Source organism: Centropristis striata, chromosome 6, assembly GCF_030273125.1.
Source record: "Centropristis striata isolate RG_2023a ecotype Rhode Island chromosome 6, C.striata_1.0, whole genome shotgun sequence".
NCBI lineage: Eukaryota > Metazoa > Chordata > Actinopteri > Perciformes > Serranidae > Centropristis > Centropristis striata.
In genome coordinates, this window is record NC_081522.1 from 33,096,373 (window position 1) to 33,118,281 (window position 21,909).

A 21,909-nucleotide genomic window follows, 5' to 3' on the forward strand; every position below is an offset into this window, starting at 1 on the left:
TAAATCTGCAACTTTTTTTCTTGTAGATTTGCCACTTTAATCTAGTAAATTTGCAACTTTTTTCTCGAAATATTACCTGAAGTTACCAAATATAGTTCTTTGCCTGTTAAAGGGTTAAGGACTTTTAATGGGGACTCATTTCATTCACAGCAATTAAGGCTCATCTATCATAAAATGTTTTGTTTTTATTCTTATGGACCATCAAGCTAAACACAGATTTTTTTCACTGAAACAGACACACGCACAAAAAAAATTCTGCCTAAGATCCACCGAAGCAAAGCAAAGCAAACAGCGGAATATCCTCAGTTCAAACTAAATGAGTAATAGTCCAGAGCACAGATTAGTTGTAATATATATCTGTGTTAAAGTGCTGCTGTTTCTTTCTTTTTGTGATTCGAAAACACACACTGTGTAAAGTAATCTAGACTCATTATGTTGAAGACACATTGAAACACGAACAAACATCAGACAGACATGCAGTCATTAACAATAAATACATATTCAACATCAAACTGTACAAGAAAAAAATAAAATATCAAATACTTCATCCATACACTGCTACCGCACCCTCAATGGTTCAATGTTAGCGATTTGGGTGATAAGGATATTTTACTATTGGCCAAATTTTACTTTTAGGTTAGAAAAGGTAAAGTTCATCTCAAGGATGATATATACAACCTGCTTGTTTTGTATGACTTTACAGTTGAAAAGTATTAATTTAGAGTGATGCAGTGCATAACACAGAAACAAAGACAGTTCTTCTCTATTAAGAACTTCCTCACTTATTTTTGACTATTGCAATAATTGCTAGAGGCCAATCAAGATACAAACATTCTTAACCCTCTGGGGTCTATGATGGTGCCGTCCTGATCAGATCATGTGACGTTTAACAAAAAACAGGTCACATGGAGCGCTGCTATCAACGTCACTCCAAAGTACAGACTTGAAACTCTCTCCCAGTTTTTGTTTGACATTCCTCGGTCATGTAAAACCAAAGATATGATTTTAGTTTTAGTTTTAATTTGATAGTACAGGAATATTTGAGCGTTGGTGTAACTCTTTGTGTAATTTCACACAAAGTTTGTTTTGAAGAGTTGCAGCAGGAAAAAAGCAGGAAAAAAGCCTTTAAATACACATGTTTTGATGGGACTTTTTTTAAAAATATAGTTTAATTATATTTAAATGTTTAATTATATTTAAAAGTTCCAAAACAGTTCATTGAGCATATTTGTGTTTTTTATTGTAGCAAATAGAATAATTTTTCAACTCAGATTTTATGATTTCTGGGCTCAAGTGAGAAAATAATTGTCAGATTAGAGAGGTGAAGAAAAAATGGATACCAAATATGGGTATAGTAAACATTTTTCATGTGGTACATGAAGGGAAAAATCAAAAGTATTCAAAAACGGCTAGAATAGGCTCAGACCCCAGAGGGTTAATGAGACTTAATGAGAATTTGGTGTCCTCCACCTGCAGGGTAAATGGCAGTTTTGACTGCATAAAGTTATGTTATTTATCACATCAATTGATAATATACCACCATTATCAATTCACAAGTATTTTTTATCATTTATTTTAACATAGTGAAGGTGTTTTCTATTGCGTGTAAGCAGGGAGAGCAAATAAAATGTGATTTTCAGTTTCTTCCACAAGATGGTGCAATAATGCAGTAAAAGTTTAGGTCCAGAACAAGATTGACAAATGAGAGAGAAGATGAACTGTGAGTTGCTTAACCCTTTGATGCACAACATATGGACACACCTTCTAATGCACAACATGGGTCAAAAATGACCCGCATTAATTTCCCATGTTATTTAATGCTGGCTGTGTGTTTCTTTGCTCTATCATTTTAAATCAATTTATTTTATGATTGAAGTATTCTTTGAATTTCTTTTTTTTTCTATTACAATCGATCATTATGTCCATTATTTATTTCATACTTTATGACGAAAAATATTTTTTGTATTATTACATCAATTTTACACACATGGGTAAAAAATGACTCATTCATCCCAATTTGATTTAAAATTAAATGACCTAATACTATAATAATAGTAGTTTCAAGTAGTTACTTTAGCAGTAAGAAAGGCCAAACACTCATATATTTATTTATGTATATTTTTGTCACACATACAGTGTATCTGAAAGGTATTCACAGCGCTTCACTTTTTCCACATGTTGTTATGTTAAAGACTTATTCCAAAATTGAATAAATTCATTTTTCCTTCAAATTATACACACAATACCCTATAATGAGATAGTTGACCCATGATGTGCATTAGAAGCGTAGTGATACAAAAAGGGTTTTTACTCAAATAGTAAGAAATGAAAACAAATAATTAGGATGTATGATGATCAAAAACAAGTTGATTGAGGAAAACCTGGAATACTCCATCCATCCATTCTCGTCCACTTATCCGGGGCCGGGTCGCGGGGGCAGCAGGCTAAGCAGGGCATTCCAGGCGGCCCTCTAATACTGAATGATGAAATTAATTTATTGCAAAGATATAGAAAATAAAAACTCAGTCGGGTCACTATAGACCCATGTTGTTGCATCAAAAGGTTAAAAAAAACAACATTACCATACTCAAATTTTATCTAACAGGTCCTGGTCTATACAGGGCTTCCATCAGGTCCAGAAAAAAAAAAAAAAAACATCTATCCAAAACTCCAAATAACAACACTGCAAGAAAATGTTTCAAGTATAAATGAGGGTGGAGGGGAACTTCAACACACCTTCATCATTTCAACACACGGGTGAAAAAAGTGCGACACACAACACATTTGGCCAGGATGTGACATCAGTCCCTATCATGCACGGACAGAAAGACAAGAAGCAGATGATACGACGTCCAGTTAGATCATCTGACTTAAACCTCGAGTTAGATTTACAAGAAAATAGCATTATTCTTCATTTACATCATCATCATCATCATCATCATCATCATCAGGCGGTTAGTAGATCCAGGGTGTCTTAATGAACAGTTATAAACACGTTTTGCCAGTCTGGAGAGATAACCCAGCCTCTTTAAAGCCTGTACACAATGAAAACGGTTCACGTGAAAGAAAAACAAGAGTCTGGCATTTTACATTGAATAGATACAAGCTGCTTCCTGAAGCCAAATCCAATTCACAAAGCTTCCAACACTAAGCGCATATGTTTTTGGCTTCTCACTCCCCTTTTACTAACCATCAGTGACATCTCACTGGAGGATTTTGTCTCGCGTGTCGGGTAGTTTGAGGGCCACCAGTCCGCCACACACCAGCGCAGTGAATGACAGCAGGATGGGGATAACTTTGGTGACGCCCACAAAGCTGGTGAAGATGGAGCTGCCAAGCACGGCCGCCAGCTTACACAGAGCGTTCAGCACGCCGAACGCCGTGGCCCTGAGGAACAGACGCAGACATGAGCACCAAGGTTATAATTAAGTTTGGGGTTTTTCATTAGTTTTAGTTTTAATTTGGTTGTCAATTTTTGTTTTGTCAAATTCAGTTAGTTTTAATTAGTTTTTAGAGTGTGTTTGCTAGTTTTAATTATTTATTATTTTTTGGAAATGCTTAATTTTAGTCTAGTTTTTATTAGTGTTAGTTTTAGTTTGAATTTTGTTGTCAATTTTTGTTTTCAAATTCAGTTAGTTTTAATTAGTTTTTAGAGTGAGTTTGCTAGTTTTAGTGTTAGTTTTAGTTTTTTTGTAATGAGGTATTTGTTGGGTGCGAGATTCAAAAAGGTCACAATAAATGTTTCCTTTATTTCTTTTGTCTGATCCATGTCAGCCCCAATAAGTTTATTAAGTCATAAAACCAAATAGATGAAATAGATTTCATATCAACCAAAAAGGTTTACGTATGAAAAAAGTTGACAAAGACGAAAATGAAGGACATTTTCACTATAATTTTAGTTAGTTTTAGTTAGTTTTGTAACCACACAATACAGTTTCAGTTAATTATCATTTTTATTTTTTGTGTTTGTTTCCTGAAAGTACTTTGCATTTTACAGATATTGCACATTGGGGAAAATATATTTTAGCACGTTAAATAGGTTAAATAAGTTGTTGCATGTAGTAATATGAACATCAATGAAAAAATACAAATAAAATAATAATAAAAATATATAATAATATATATAATAAAAAAGTATGTATAAATAAAAATATATAATAAAAAAACATAATATTTAAATATATGCAGAGGATATACACAGTATAGTATAAGTGCTATATGACATATATAATACAGGGAAAAATACAGAAGGCCTAATATAAGGCCTGGCATGTTGTACATTATAAAAATGAGGAATAACAACCCAGTCGCAACAAAAAAGTGTGGTACCTTTTGGAGGTGGGGTACAGCTCTACAGTCACCACCTCGATGCCGTTCCACGCAGCGACACTCACACCACAGAACAGACACTGCAGCGCGATGATGGCTGACTGGCTGAAGCTCAGGAAGAGGAAGAAGGTGCAGCCGGCTGAAATGAGCATGGAGCCACCTGAGGAGATCAGGAAAACAGAAAGTGTTGCCTTTTCACTGCTGATGTACTAACAAAAGAGCCATTGTTGTCCAAAATAAGAGAAAAATTGTCAGAATTGAGCAGCAAACCTTATTTTGAATGAAAATTAAATAGCCTACTGAGTCTAAATTAGTCTACCAACATGACTAATTGGTCAAAATGAGCATTTATTAATATGATTTCGGTGTTTGTAATCGAAAGCTAGTCTCAAAACTAGACTTGAAGTTGGCAAAATGTTTAGGTTAAGGCTTTTTAAGATTTTCACAAGCTATGATGCACATTTTAGTTGACTAATTTAGTCATGGAAAAAAATATTAGACCATTGAATAATAAAAAGCTGATATCTAGACATTTTCCATGTTTTTTCTTGATAATGATTTTGGTTATTATCAAGAAAACCATGGAAAATGTATAGATATCAGCTCTTAAATTAATCTCTGATGATATATCTTTGTTGTTATCATTATAATTTAACCAAACAAATGTACAGAAAGTGGTCCCTTTTCACTGCTGATGTACTATATATACATTCGAACATAATGTTCTTCCTAAGTTATGATGTTTGCAACAATGTTTCCACACCAGGGGTGGAAGAAGTGTTCAGATCCCTTACTTCAGTTAAAGTATTAATACCACATTGAATGGAGATGGAAGAAAGGAGGAAGAAGGGAAAGGAAAAAAGGAAGGAAGGGAAAAGAAGAAGGAAGGAAAAAAAATCAAGCAGCTTCTCTCTTTTCTCTCTTTTGTGACTGCTCATTTCTTTTATTAATAAATAACAGATTGTACATTTTTGATTTTTAAACTAACTTGAGTTGTAACAGGGTAGGCATAATAAGCTATGCTTCAGCCTTTTCGTTCTAAATATCTATTATCAATTTTCTTCCTCTGTTTACTTATTGTTTACTTTGATCAATGTTTTTTTCTGGTTTGTTACTTTTCTTTTAATGAAATGCTTTGACCGAATGAGGAAATGAAACGAAACGAAACACTGTGAAATTACTCCACTACAAGTAAAAGTCCTGCATTCAAAACTTACTGAAGTAAAAGTACAAAAGTTTCAGCATCAAAATGTACTAAAAGTGTCAAAAGTAAAAGTACTCGTTATGCAGAATGGACCCACTCAGATTGTTTTATATATTCTAAATATATTATTAAGTTGTTTGTATTGATGTTTTTTATGTATTGTAATTTATGTAATTTATTAGTTATTTTTTAAAAATTATTTAAAAAATTTAAATATATTTTAAAAAACGTCAAACACTTTTAATATATATTTATTTTATGTTATCTCGACTTGCAAAGTAACTAAAGCTGTCAGCTAAATGTAGTGGAGTAAAAAATACTATATTTATCTATAAATGTAGTAGAGTGACGTTACATAAAATGGAAATACTCAAGTAAAGTACAAGTACCTCAAAATTGTACTTAACTTGAGTAAATGTTACTTTCCACCACTGGTGACAACTCAAATGTGTTTTATTCATTTAAACAACTTTACTTTTATGTGGTTTAATTAAAAAAATGTCTAATCACTTTAAATGTATCATGTTTTTTTTTAAAACTGTAAAATTGTAAAATATCGACCTGAAAAGTAACTATTGGTTTCATTTTCATTGTCATGTGTTTGGAAGAGATTCATTAATGACGTTTTGAGAAGACACATTGTCACAATCTGTTCATAGAAAGAGGTAAAAAATAATTTGTATCCAACTTTATGGGCGACCGTGTATGTTCCAAATATATAATTGGAGTATATATTTTAATGCATTTATGTAAGCAGCATTTTAATTTTCTCAAGGTAGGGCTCATTTTAACTACTATACTGTTAAAAATGTCTAATCACTATAAATTAATCATGTTTTTATGTTAAAACTCAACCATAAAAGTAACTAAATTGTCAGCTAAATGGAAATACTCAAGTAAAGTACAAGTAAAAATACAAGCAATCATCAATAAGGGGTCAAAATCTTCTGAATCTCACCTATGATCTTGACTCTGCCGATCTTCTCCATGAAGAGGGCTGAGATGATGTTGCCTGGCAACACTGACAGACTGCCCAGGAAGCTGACCAGGTAAATGAGAACGTCGTTCTCCTCCACGGTGTCCAGGTGGCAGCCTTTCTTGTTGTGCTCGAAGATGGTGGTGTTGTCCATCCTACAGTCGATGAACTTCTCCTCCCACAGGTCTGCAGAGAGCAGGAACATCATCAAACGTTCAGTGAAACCTGAAAATCTGTCAAGGTTTTGTTTTAATTCCAATGGAAGCTTTCATTTCATCATGTCTTTGCTGACATTATGTACTCTTTATATTCTTCACTTCCAGTATTTTCCTTTTAGATCGTTATTGGGATCATATAAAACTGAAGTAAAGCAGTTTTTAAATGGAGAGAGGCATTGCAACATAGCTTCAGTGTAACTTAAAGCTACTTGACCGCAGTCAAACTTCCAGGTCACATAAACCCGACCAATTAAATATTAAAATCAAATTCAGTCCTGGTGCCTAATATTGAAATATGAAAAAAAACAAGCTTTTTTTTTTTTTTTCATTTTTTGTGCTATCATAAAAAACAAATAACAAAATAATCAGTCAATTTTTCATTATTTGATTTTCGATTGCCAATTGAAAATGGAAAGAACGAATGATACAAGGATTCAGCTGAATGGGCATTTTTGGCATTTATGTGCATTCATTTTAATTTTTTTACTTTCTTTTATAACGCATAACCAATACGTTTTTTGCCCTTACTTGAGAGAATTGTTAAGGTCCTTGTAATAACCATTAATTAACAAGAAATAAGGCCCTTGTAAGTCCTTACAAGATGCTTATTAACATTATTGTGTGTTTATAAGCTTATATAAGTGTTAATAATGGCATTACAAACACCTATGACCCACCCATTATGTCTTTGCCATGCCTTTATTAATCTTATTTTGCTTTCTTATTGATATTAAAACATACTTTATTGCTCATCTATTATAAGTTTACTATGAGTTAACTATGCTTTTTGCAACTACCGGATCTAAAGCGAGAACAATGCCTTATTACTTGTTAATTAATGGTTATTAAGGACCTTATTATAAAGCGTTACCCAGCTTTTTAATTAACCCTACCCTGATAACAACATTTACACGTGTAAATCCAAGGTCTTCTGGGCTTCAACAACTACAGATACAATACATAATTGTATGATGTTTTTATAAAAAGAGGAACAAGCTGGACTGGCAAAGCTGTTTGAAATCAAAGTTTCCCTCTAACCTCTCACCTGCGTTCACACGTTTCTGTACTGGGTGTGTAAGTTCTGCTCCCCCTGCTGCAGCTGAACCTACCTGTGTTACTGAAGACAGTGGAACGGATGGTGCAGTTCTCAAACACAGTGTCTGTGGACCTGATGTCTTCAAAGCGACAGTCTTCAAACAGTGAGTTCTCAAACTTCACTGACTTCATCTCTATACTGATGAACCTACGGGGATGGGATGCAACACACACACACACACAAACCCACAGACAAAAAAAAAGATGGACTCTCCTTCTACTGCTGTGGCAGCACAGAATTAGGACACAATGGGCCGAAACTATGGCAATTCATTAATAATAGTGCCATGGAAATAATCATTGAGATGGACAGTGGACAGAGCATCTCAATATGATACAGCTGCAAGAAAAAGTCTGTGAACCCTTTGAAATATCCTCGTTTTCTGCATTTCTACACTTATTTTTTCTACCAGCGTTATAAGTGTTTTATGGATAATTCAATAAAGACATGAAACATTATAATTGTTTGCACGGTGTTAGGTTAAGCACGCTGTGTTTGTCTATACGTGGGACTTAGATGCCGATCAAATCACATTTTATGACAAATTATTGCAGAAAACTAGCTAATTTCAAAGGGTTCACTTACTTTTTCCTACAACTGTACATTCAATGGCAGCCCTGATGATTTTACTCTTTGTGCTGAATTGAAAGTTAAAGCCCATTCTGTCTGTTTCAGTTGTGCAAAAAGCATAGAAGTTAAATAATATACAGTCGTATAACACGCTGTATATCTGCACTGAAAGTTTTCTCTTGCAGAGGTGAAGTGTCCTTGGAGGTACTCTCCCTGATTTTGTCGTAGCAACCCCAAGCTCCTTAGTTACCTCCCAGCTCAACTTTTAGATTCAGCTGGTCGCAAAAAAATGCATGTTTTACTATAGATAAGGTGCAATCTGTGTACAAAAGCTGTACTCAAGATTGTAGAGGTTTAAAAGTAAATTGAAAGAATAGAATATAAACAACAAGGATTAGCCATACTGAGGGTAAAACCAAGAAAAACTGCTTTTTCTAACTTTTACACGTTTTTTTAACTGGCCAACCAAATGGATTATAGGTAGGTAAGTGATTTGACACTTATTTATACATGCATTGATGATGTAATGTTTATGCCCAAAAATCATGATGATTTATTTGACATTTGACCCCAAAAAAGGTCTAAATAACTAATTTTTCCTTTTCAATACAACAAATATTGGTCCAAAAAGTAATTTAACTAAAATATATTGAGTCAAATAGCGAGGCTCATTTGAGTTAACTCCATTGTCTTTTTTGTCTTGACATAAAATAGTTTTGCAGCATGGACAATCAAATATTTAAGTTGAAACAACAGGTATGGTTTTACAGTGTAGGCTTTGTAGGGCAGCAGGTTCCATGAACTCAGGCAAAGACTCACCATCCAATTCTATAGGAAAACAGTGGATCACACAAAGCCACTGCTGCATACACTTCCATGCACAGCTGAGTCTTAAAACATTGAGCTACGAGTCATTTCTGGGGTTTGGGGTGCTGTAATCAGGGGGTGTATCTTTACAAACTATATGGATAGTCATCCTTTGGCATATGCATGTACAAGTCTGTTAATAGTATCCCAAAGTTGTGATAAAAAAGTGTGAAGCCTTCTTAAACCTGTCCAGGTTTACTGTCTTCACAATGTAACAATGTAAATGTTTTTTCTGACCATTAACATATGTAGTAAGTGATTACCTGCAGACATATTGTTAATGTTTTATGAGTTCCAGAGCATTACATACAACAAACCATATAACAAAACACAGCATGCAAAGTCTCTGTAAACAACGTAAGTGAGAATGAAATGATTGATAGCGATTTATATCCCTCGTGTTCTCTGGGGCAAGATGTTGGTGGATCCTCGTTTAAAAAGAACTAAGACGTCTTTACGTGTCTTTTTCACACTGCTGACTATTTCCAAAAAAGCTTACAATGTTGGTGTGGTTGTGCGTAACTATAAGCGTAACTATAAGCTTAGGACGTTTTAACACACATCGTTACATAGAAAGTTACAGGCATTCCAACTCAACCAAAATACAAAGATATTATAGAGGAGGAAAAGCAGTAGCTTCACTCAATTCATAATAATTGCAAGAAATGGAAAACAATTCCACAAAAGTGGTCATACAAAAAAATTCCAATGCTCCTCCAATACAACTGTCCACTCATCTTGACCACATCAGAACTTATTTGCGTTTCCATTTCCCATTTTGTGCATTTATTATTTTTTAATAAAGACAAAAACTACCTCAAGTGAGCGTAAAAATGTTTATGTGTATTTTCATGAAAACTCTTCAAAATGCCCAGAGGAATCTATTGATGGAAACACGACTAGTGACACTTACTTGTCATTGATGTATTCTCCTTCTTTATGTATTTGGTTCTCTAAAGAAAAGTTGAAATGGAAGTTCTCCACTCGTTCTCTGTGGAACACCTGAGCAGAGACAGAACGACATTAATCAAGTTTCTGTGCAGGCATTTTAAAACTAAACAATGTCAACTCAAACTACAAATATTTTTTATGAGTTAAGCTCAACATCTCTTGCTTTCACCGAAGCAGGACAAAATGACGTCTTGCTCTGAGTTATATAACCTGTTGTTGAGCTTACCTTCACCCTGGCCTCGTACTCTTCATTCTGAAGGTGTTTTATCATGTCAGGGAACCAGACAGACAGACCATAGTAACTGCAGATCAAAAGACTGAATCAATAAAAGGTGCATAAAACAACTAGAATGTAAATTTAAACTGAACTGAACTGAACGGACTCTTGATCACATTAGGAATCAGGCTGTTGTTCCTCTGGTTTATAAATATGTATTTGAGTTTATTTTTTTAAATTGGCCTTGTTCTTTGCAACACATCTGTGCTGCTCATCTTGATCACTATGGACGCTGAATACATTCTTATTAACACTGAACCTCCAATCCCCCACACCTTAAAAAAAACCCAAGATGCAATAAGCTTTTTTATAGCCATATTAAAGGCGGCATGTTTAATCATGCACAAATGACCAGAACACATATATAATAAAATAATCACCATCACAACAATGAGCTCTCGCATTTGTATTCATCTGAAACACAGAGGATGATGACAGGCAGAAAGCAGATAATATTTTGAGCTGCGTTGAACAAAAATTGCAGCAAGTTTAAATGGAGCTAAAACAACCCCGTCATCATAACACAGGTTGGAAAAAATGGAAAAAGATACGCTTCATTTAAAGATGAAGTGCATTTTGAATAGCCTGCATTTATTTATTAATTAATATTACAGTTTTTGATTTTACATTTTACAAAAGAAATGTTATTTATATACATGTCTTTATTGTGTGTCTGTGTGGAGGGGCTAGCCCGCTAACCGTAGCCCGCCAATGCTAGCTTTTAGTTGGTCTCTCTCAACAGCACTGAGGTGGTCTTGTTGGTCCTATAGCCCCGCCCCCAGCCCCTGACGTAAGTGGTTCGCGATTCAAGACCAGCAAAGAGCTGGTGCTGCTGTGGAACCAGTTTCACCGGCCGGGAGCCAGCTCTTTGGCGATGGAAAACCAAAGAACCAGTTCTGGTCTAAAAGCAACATCCGTAAGTGCAACATGCCTGGATTTAATCTGTCCCCCCATGATTTCTGTTTCTCTGCTGTTCCTGATCAACCTGGATGTTGATGATATGATACGTGACGTTGTGAACTAACCTGAAAGCCATGCAGAACCAGATGATGGCCATGAAGAGTGTGGCAAACCTCAGTTCTGCAGACAGGAGCGATGCTATGTTCCTCAGCACCTGGGACAAATGCATGTGTATTTAATGCCACTGGCTATATGCGACCTCTTCACAATATGATTCCAAAAACGGGTTGTAGTTGGGTGAGCCCTTATGTCTTTATGGTTTAATAGGAAATAAGAACATGGACTTTGCATTTCAGCAATCTGAGGGCATTTGAAACAGTTTAATTCATCCAAGAAGTTGTGAAACTAACTCACTCCTACACTGTTAAAACAATTTCCACAATTTTAATACTTGAAAGTAAATTTAGATGGATACGTTCTTTCCAAAATACAAAAATCGTAATACCAGGGGGAGCAAACAGAACAGTAGATAATCTAGCACAGCTGGTTAGTGAGTTTAATCACTACATCACCAAGCTTCTCTAAATGTTTGACAAAGATGTACGGATTGATTTCACTACACCACTTGGGTCTCTAGAGGGAAAAGGCAAACAGGAAAAGAGTACTTTAGCAAACCCCCATCTGCCTCTGATGCCTCAGATGTAACCACAGTCTGAACCACAAAGCCAAAATGTTTCCAGCTCCAACATTGAGCTTGTTACTACATACCAGTTTACAGAGTGTTAGTGAGCGTACAGCCCACCGCTGTATGGGCGTTCCTGTAGCACTCTGGATCTCTATGAACTCATCCTCTGCTGTCTTGGGTGCCTTGATGTGAGTCACCTGCAAAGATAATAGAGAAGGACAAACGAATGGGTCAACAAGTTAATCACAAGAATCATACCCTGCTTTATTATGCATTTCATGCATTTTCTTCTAAACGGGACCGTTATTTACATAATTAATTATTATTAACATATTGTCTTGAAGAAGACTTGAAATTAGCATTGAGACCATCATCTTGCCACAAGATATTTTTTAATAATAGTTAATAAAAAAAATTATTTATTTATTTCCTTTTTTCCCCCTTTATTTATCTTTTATTTATTTTTTGGTATCTGTTTGTATGTTATGCTATGGTGTTTGTATGTTGTGTATGGACTCTTAATTTTACTGTACAAGTGTTGCGTCATGTCTTGTGATACATGTTTGTCAGCATCTATGATTGTATATGCGTTGTGACTGTATTGACGGTTGTTGTTGTTTTTGTTTTGTTGATGATCTCAGAGAATGGACAATTTGATTTAATTTTTGGACTCCAGGAAGAGTAGCTATGCTAATGTCCTTGTGCTAATGGGGATCCAATAAATAAATAAATAAATAAAAGTAATCTTATTTTGTATTGAGATAGATAGGACCAGACTTCTTTTTAAACCGACAGTGTCGACCCCTGCTGGACGTTTCAAATGCTGCAGGCTTAAGGCACTTCCGCATTTGCTTCACTTCACATACGACCCCAAGAATTTGGCTTGCACAATCACCCTAAATACTACTGAAGTCTTAAACCTCACTGTCCTTCCACTGACTACCTCCACTGCATCTATTCAATCTATGCTAGATAGATAGTATATTGGGCAGCTACATTTACTCACAGTAAAGACTTTCTCTGGCTGCCCCTTGGCCCTCCAGTTGGTGTCATGGACCTGTTTCAGGATCATCCACGCCTCATCGTGTTTGGCATTCTGCACAGCACTCAACACACACACACACACACACACACACACACACACACATCAAATTGAGCCGTCAACATTATTGCTGTTCCTGAGAACATAACAGGAGGGTTAAAATGACAAGAAATTTAATTTCCCTTTGCATTATTTAGTTGGAATGTTTCAGGTTTGATAAAATGCAGTGTTAGAGTCCAGTAGCGACTGCAGTCTCACCTCCAGGAGGAAGCGGGGACTCTCAGGCATGAAGGTGAGTCCGACCAGAGAAGCGATCGCAGGAAGAGCTGCAACCAGGACAAACACCCGCCAGCTGTGGAACTGAAACTCTGAGCCCATACTGAACCCCCAACCTGTACATACACACAAACACAAACAAACACATGCACATGTTGTGTTTTTATCACTTTAGAAGAAATTGAATTCACTCAGATTCATCTCCTGGAGACCTTCCCTAACCCTAACCTAAATCTTAACCCTTGTGTTGTCTTAGGCGTCAAAAATGACCTGCCACTATGTTTAACAGCAGAGGAAACCCCCTTAACGATCTTTTTTCAACTTGAAATTCAATAACTTTTCCTAGAATGACCCCAACATGAGTAAAAGTTAAACACTGCCTTTGTTCATATTTCCATGAAAGCTGTTCACCAACAGGATACAAATCTTGTCTTAGGGGTCATTTTTTTCCCCCCGGCAGCTGTAAAATCATTTTCATACCACAAAACCCATAAAAACCAAGCATGCATGCGGGCATGCAGAAATGCATGTTCGCTAAGAAATTATGTTTACACCTATGCAGTATCTTTAGCAATAAAAAAAATAAACCCCTTTAGTAAAACAGTAAACCAATAATGAGAGGTGTGTTGTGATAAAAACAAGTGGATTCCACTGATTAAATCCAGTTTTCTGCACTGTAAAGAGGAAAAACCCTATATATTCACAAAGTTTGTGATTAATGGCAGATTGTTTCTTCATGCAAAATAGATTTGGGTTTTAAGATTCCATCAAATTGCTTTATATAAGGGGTTTAGTGAAGGTGGGTCATTTTGACCCTTGGGGCAAGTGTTGCATACAGAAAGTTAAGAAAACACAATGGTTAACTAATACTAACTTTACCCTCATGTTTATTAACCCTCTATGGTACTACTAGTATTTTTGGCCTGTCAAATTTCTACAATGCATGTTTTTGAGTGATGCAATAATTAAAAATAAGAGGGAAGAGTATAGGGAACCAATAGCAATGCTTTAATATGTCACATGACCTCCAGGAGGCCATATTGAAACCTTGAAACAACTTTTGAAACAAAAGAGTCACTTAAAACGTAATTTCCTGGCCCTTTTCCATCTGGAAATTTTTTTTCCTACTGATAGGTGAGTAAACCTTCATTTTTGATAGTTTCATACACTTAGACTGTTCAAGACAATCATTTCAATGGGTGGTTGGTTCAATGGTACAAAGGCAACATTCAGACAAGAAAAAGGTTAAAAATGTTCCTTTTATAATGTTTTTACATTTAAAATGTTATGTATTGTACCCTATTGAAGCTACTGAATCTTTTACACATGTTTATCAAATATATTATGTTATGGTACAATGTTGCCTATTGGCAACAAACCCCAAAAACGCCCAAAAAACAAAAAAAATTATAAAATTTCTTCAGATTATGTTTGTTAAGTCTATTTTAAGACTAAAAAAGCTAAAAAAAAATCACATTCTTAACTCTAAAATTTGATCATGTCATGGTAATATATCAGTTAAAGAAATCTCACATGTTCCTGTCTGTACATACTGAAGAGTGACTCCAACCTCCAGGTTTGAGACAACTTTAAATATTGGATGCTGCAATGACCCACTTTCCTCACAAGCAACATTAAAGGAACGCTGCATTGTTCCCTTCCTCCTTCTGACCTCTTTTTCAGTTCTTACCGTATCTGGGTATGATTCCCCAGGCGGTGAACGAGGCGTAGATCCCACCGATCATCCAGAACATACACAGCCAGGACAGGTGCTCTCCTCTCTTGTCCATCTGAAGAAACTCGGAGAAGTAGGAGTAGACGATCGGCACCGTCCCACCGATACTGAGAGTAGATAGAAACATAATGAAGAAAGTCATTTAAAATCAATCAATAATTTAAAAATGTGTTTTTGTCAGTGGAGTACAACTTACAAAATAGTGTGTCATGTAACAGACTTTAGGTCCATTAATTAATCCACTGAGCCCTAAAATTATATATTATGTTTGATTAGAATTGTTGCCATGGCGACAGAGGGGCTATTCCTAACACTGGTGTGTAAAAGGATCCGTTAAATGCAAGGAAGGAAAGGAATGTAAGTACATTTACTCAAGTACTGTACTGAATTACAATTTTGATGTAATTGTACTTTACATGAGTATTTCCATTTTATGTCACTTGTACTTTTACTCCACTACATTTAGCTGACAGCTTTAGTTACATTTCGGGTCGAGACTTAACATAAATAACATTTTATTAATTTAAAATGTGTTTGCATGTATAAATAAAACCACATAACAGTTTATTATGTCCGTTCCTTGGCAATAGTAAAATACTGCTAAAATAATCAATATTTATCATATAATGCAATAATATATTTAGAATATATAAAACAATCTGAGTGGGTCCATTCTGCATAATGAGTACTTTTACTTTTGATCCTTTAAGTACATTTTGATGCTGATACTTTTGTACTTTTACTTCAGCAAGTTTTGAAGGCAGGACTTTTACTTGTAATGGAGTAATTTCACAGTGTTAGTACATTTATTTAAGTAAGGTATTTAAATACTTACTCCACCACTGATCCTGATAAATATTTATCAAGACACTATGGTGTTCATACAAACCAACTCATTACTTCCTGTATCCATTCCAAATTAAAGCATTATAGTGTTTATCTTACATGTAGTGGAGTAAAAAGTACAATATTTACCTAAACATGTAGTGAAGTAGAGGTATAAAGTTACATAAAATGGAAATACTAGTAAAGTACAAGTACCTCAAAATTGTACTTAAGTACAATACTCGGGTAAATGAACTTAGTTTCCATGTACAGCTACTTTGTGTATACTGAGTAATTTCTATGTATTATTCTCTTTATTTCTTATTTATTTAAGTTTTATTACTATTATTTTCTTTTGAATTTGAGTTGAGTATACTACTGTGAGTGTATAATGTGAAAAGCAATACAAATATTTGAATAATAATAATGTACTTAGTTTCTTTCCACCACTGACATGGACCTGATTCTGCCTTGCTCTCAGGTATATATACATATACATATACATATTTATATATATATATACATATATATATATATGAATGACGAATTCCAATGATGACGCAAGCAGTGTTCCAGTGCAGACTGTGTGTAGTGCTCTGTGCTGTGCTCAGTATGACCTAATTTCTAAGGCAGTATGGCTCCCTGTGGACTACAGCCAGTCTGAGAAGGAACACAGCTGTGTCACTGCAAAGAAACCCGAACCAGCATATACATTTGGTGGAGCTTGATTTATTGCATGATTTCTATACAGAAAAGCTCTAATCAGTGGTGGAATGTAACTAAGTACATTTACTCAAGTACTGTACTTAAGTACAATTTTGAGCTACCTGTACTTTAGAGGAAAATATTGTAGTTTTTACTCCACTACATTTACTTAAAAAGTATTCAGATCCCTTGCTTAGATAAAAGTACTAATACCACACTGTGAAATTACTCCACTACAAGTAAAAGTCCTGCATTCAAAACTTATTGAAGTAAAAGTACAAAAGTATCAGCATCAAAATGTACTTAAAGTATCGAAAGTAAAAGTAGTCGTTATGCGGAATGGACCCACTCAGATTGTTTTATATATTCTAAATATATTATTAGATAAATATCATGATGCATTTATGTCAGCAGTATTTTTATTTATCAATGTTGGGCTGCTTCTAACTATGAAATATTCTGTTGTGAGGTTTAATTAAAATAAAATATGCATAATCACTTTAAACTGATCATATATTTTATGTTAAATCTCAACCTGAATAGTAACTAAAGCTGTCAGCTAAATGTAGTGGAGTAAAAAGTACAATATTTGCCTCAAAATGTAGTGAAGTAGAAGTAAAAAGTTACATAACATGGAAATATTCAAGTAAAGTTGAGTAAAGTACCTCAAAATTGTACTTAAGTACAGTACTAAGTACTAAGAGTAAATGTACTTAGTTACTTTCCACCACTGGTCAGGATAAACTGTAGCGGATCAGAAAAGAAGAAGGCTTCATACTAAAATATGACTTAATATTCTGATCAAAGAATCCATCAGAAATGAAAGCCTGTCTCTAGTAAAAGCCTGGTACCTTGTGCAGTTGAGTTAAATACAAGAGAAACAGTAAAACGCTGCCAGTAGAAAAAACTTCCATGCCTATTTATTTTGAAAGAGCAATGACCAATGGGAAAACTCCAGCGTTTTATCTGCTTTGCTGCAGTCCAGCCAAAAACTGTTGGAAGTGGAATGTATAAATTAACAATGAAAGAGTGAGCAGTTTATGTTACCCAATGCCAGATAGCAGCCTGAAGAAGAGGAAGAATCCGTAGCCTTGGGCGAACGAAGACAGGAAGGCACACATGCAGTTTATCGCTAACGCCACGATCAGACAGCGCCGACGGCCAACTTTGTCTGCCAGACCGCCCCACAAGAACGCTCCCACCATCATGCTCAGGAAGACGGTCAGACCTGCACAGAGAAAGACAATGTGTGGGCTCACATCAATCACAGAAAATATTAGATATTCATGAAAATCGGATACATTTTGCTTTTGTTTTTACTTTACTTGAGTATTTCCATTTTATGTAACTTTCTACTTCTACTTCATTATATTTTGAGGCAAATATTGTACTTCTTACTCCACTACATACTTACTTAATTTTCAGGTTGAGATTTAACATCAAAACATGATCAATTTAAAGTGATTATGTATATTCATAAATTAAACCACATAAAGTATATTAAATAGTTAAAATGAGTCCTACCTGGACAGTAAGATGCTGCTTACATAAATGCCACAATAATAATAATATAAATAATAATCTAATAATATATTTAGAATATGTAAAAAAAAATCTGATTGAATCCATTCTGATTAACGAGTACTTTTACTTTTGATACTTTAAGTACATTTTGATGCTGATACTACTTCAGTAAGTTTTGAATGCAGGACTTTTACTTGTAGTGGAGTAATTTCACAGTTTGGTATTAGTACTTTTAGCTAAGTAAGGGATCTGAATACTTTTTAAGTAAATGCATAAAAACTACAATATTTGCCTCAAAATGTAGTGGAGTAGAAGTATAAAGGTACAAAAAATGGAAACACGCACACACAAACACACACACACACACACAAAGGGGAAAACAGGAGAGCGCACAGAGCCAACTAGAGGGCCGTAACAATTTGAGAAGCTACTTAATCCAGCCAACACGTCCTTTGTGGAGGAGGCAGAGTCTGAAGTCTAATCAGTATCTCCAGGCAAGCCTCAGGGTCCCCCCGGAGGAGCTGGACATTGGGTCTGGGGAGAGAGATGTCTGGAATACTTTGTCTAACCCAGTCCCACATAACAGGACGAAAATGGATGGATGGATGGATGGATGGGTGGGTGGGTGGGTGTGTGGGTGGATGGATGGATGGATGGATGGATGGGTGGGTGGATGGATGGATGGATGGATGGATGGGTGGGTGGGTGGGTGGGTGGGTGTGTGGGTGGATGGATGGATGGATGGATGGGTGGGTGGATGGATGGATGGATGGATGGATGGATGGATGGGTGGGTGGGTGGGTGGGTGGGTGGATGGACGGATGGATGGATGGATGGATCAAGATCAAGGTCAAGGTCAGGGTCACGTTTATTTATAGAGCACTTTATATATAACCAAGGTTGACCAAAGTGCTTTACATAACTGAATCACAACAAAAAATCCAATGCAATACAAGATACATAATTGAATACCAATAAACACACAAAATAAAAATAAAAGACAATTTAATCTAATAATATATGAGATGAGATACAGCACACAGAAACAACTTTCTTCTCACGGAGGTTCAAAAGCCTGGGAGAAAAAATGAGTCTTGAGAGAAGATTTAAAATTGTCCAATGTCTTTGACGACCGGATATGCAGTGGTAAACTGTTCCACAGCTTCGGGGCAGCCACTGCAAAAGAGCGATCACCTTTAGTTTTTAGCCTGCATTTAGGCACATCCAGGTAGGACTCATTTGCAGACCTCAGAGCTCTGGTCGGTCTGTGAACTTGTATCAGTTCTGTCATATATGCTGGAGCCAATCCGTTTAAAATTTTAAAAACAAACATCAGGATTTTAAAATCTATTCTGAATGGATGGATGGATGGATGGATGGATGGATGGGTTGGTGGATGGATGGATGGATGGACGGACGGGTGGGTCTATGGATGGATGGATGGATGGATGGATGGAGGTTGACTAACATATACTTGTCTTGTTGGAGTAAATCTCACCTTTTTATTGTAAGTACGCCCAGCTCTTTTTCCCCTTACATTGTCAAGAAGTCGATGAGCAGCCACAGTAAGAAGCGCACTACTGCCAAGTGTAACTGGTGCCAGAGACTGGCGAGCTGGCAGCAGCCCAGTATGCAGATGGCCATGCAACACGGGAGCGCTGACTGCGTGACTAATCATATTGAGTCTTAAATCATAACACCCCATCTACACATAAATAATAACAAATTCCTTGGACCTAGCCATAGGAGGTTAGGTGCAATGCATATCTATTTTCACATGGTGTCGTTGGAATATTGGGCAGTGCTGAAACGCTGTACAGCTCTTTCCAAGGTCAGGACAAAGACTATCGACTGCTCTGTCTGCTGACTCACACACAGATACACACAGTGTTGTCAAAAACACTGCTCTGGACCAAACTGAGGTACGGTGGGAGAATGGAGGAGGTTTAAGACAGAAATAGTTTCTCTGCTCCAGCCATCACCCTGTCTGCTGCTGAGTCCGCTGGTTGCAGAACGGCACAGAAGGCTCTAGAAAGACTGTTGATGATAAACACAAAGAAGGCCAGCCCAGTGCCAGGTGTACATTCAGTTAATGATATGCTGTATTTTCTTCTTGTCACCAGTAGAGGTCAGTAAAGGTCCCCTCTTCAAATAGCATTACCAGAACATGACTTTCAGTATTACTATCACATACAAATGTTAAAAAATAATAATGTCAATTACAGACACACCTAAAAACAATTACCTGGCTGTGCATTTTGCTGCTAGCTAAATTGAGTTGTGGCATATAGTGGACTCTGGCTTTTTGATCAGTTATTTGTTATTCACATTCATGTCTGGGCTCCTACAACCACAGTAAAAGTCATACAATCCTTTTCATCTACTGTACTGTCTCTTGTCTCTTCTGTCTTTCCTGTTTTTGTTATTTAACACATCTACTGTAAGCAGTACAAACAGATCCACCAATTATACAACACGATCCACATCCAACAGGCTGATTTATTCCTGCCTCCTTGGTAGCCATTAGCTTATTACACTGCAGGATTTAATTAATGAATTCTCCGATAAACTTCAAGAAATCACTGACTCTCACTTGGCTGTCAGTGTGTGTGTGTGTGTGTGTGTGTGAGAGAGAGAGAGAGACAGAGAGTGAGAGGCAGATTGTGTATTGATTTCGTTAATCTCATCATAAATGTTATTTGCACACTATTGGATCATTTCATATTGTTTGTAATACTGTTCAGTGTTTTTCTTATATATATATATTTGTGTGTGTGTGTGTGTGTGTGTGTGGCGTGACTGCCCTGTTTTTTCTTTCTGTCCTCAACCGTTCAGCAGTCACCAGTCGTCCTCAATGCAACAACAGCATCGAATTGTAATTAAGGTGAAGCTTATGAGGGTGTGTGTGTGTTTGTGTGTGTGTGTGTGTGTGTGTGTATGTGTGAAGAGAAATGTAGAAAAAAGGAATGCTTCATGTTTTTTGTGTGTTTACGTACAAAACCTGTGTGTGTGTATGTATGTGTGTGTGTGAGTAACTTAGAGAAACGGATTGAAAGATAGTGGATGCACATGTGCATGCATTTGCAAAAGTGTGTGTGTGTGTGTGTGTGATCCCTCTCATCCCTCTTTGACACATTTCCCCTTTTCTGTGAATTCCACATTTTCTAAATAAATATTGACGTCTTTTTAAACTGAACCACGTCTCATGCTCCATTAGTACAACAGACCTTAGTGCCTTCCTATCACCAAGGCAATCTCTTATCAATTCCTTGGGTAAAATTCCCAAGGTGGCATTGTCTGGCTTCTTCTGATTTTGTAATGAGGTAATACCTCTTAGACTAGTGTTTCTGCTTGGAAAAGAAAGAGAAAAGAAAGACGCATTTCCCACTTGCTGCATATTGAACCACGACCTTCCAATCAGTAGTCGACCACGCTACCACATGAGCCACAGCGCAATAAACAACCGGTTCTTGCTGCAGTTAAGGTCATTAAAGCTTGTATTTAAGACTGCATTCAATGCAATTCAAGCATTTTTGTCAAAAAGACCCAAATGAGTAATTTGCAGCTCTCGGTACAGCGAAGCGTTCTAAAAATAGCACACATATCAATATACATACTTGTATGGTTTGCGGTAGTAGAAAAAAGACTGTTCTAATTGAGGCTAAAAAACCACTGATCTAGGTTTAGAGCAAAAAAATTCTTGGTAAAGTGTAAAACTCAGTTTAAACA

At 36.0% G+C, this 21,909-nt stretch overlaps 1 protein-coding gene across 1 annotated transcript in view; it reads right to left on the bottom strand.

Annotated features, from left to right (window-relative positions):
- Nucleotides 1-2,124: 2,124 nt before the first annotated feature.
- LOC131973103 (synaptic vesicle glycoprotein 2B-like) overlaps nt 2,125-21,909 on the bottom strand; it is a 34,737-nt gene continuing 14,952 nt past the window's right edge. The window contains exons 4-15 of the mRNA XM_059334954.1: nt 17,704-17,884; nt 15,082-15,233; nt 13,374-13,507; nt 13,080-13,169; nt 12,157-12,270; nt 11,514-11,602; nt 10,438-10,513; nt 10,174-10,262; nt 7,837-7,970; nt 6,492-6,695; nt 4,330-4,489; nt 2,125-3,387 (exon numbers count right to left, since the gene is read on the bottom strand). Of these exons, the coding sequence (XP_059190937.1) occupies nt 3,204-3,387; nt 4,330-4,489; nt 6,492-6,695; nt 7,837-7,970; nt 10,174-10,262; nt 10,438-10,513; nt 11,514-11,602; nt 12,157-12,270; nt 13,080-13,169; nt 13,374-13,507; nt 15,082-15,233; nt 17,704-17,884 (1,607 nt within the window). The 3' untranslated portion in view covers nt 2,125-3,203. The remainder of the gene's footprint in view (nt 3,388-4,329; nt 4,490-6,491; nt 6,696-7,836; nt 7,971-10,173; nt 10,263-10,437; nt 10,514-11,513; nt 11,603-12,156; nt 12,271-13,079; nt 13,170-13,373; nt 13,508-15,081; nt 15,234-17,703; nt 17,885-21,909) is intronic.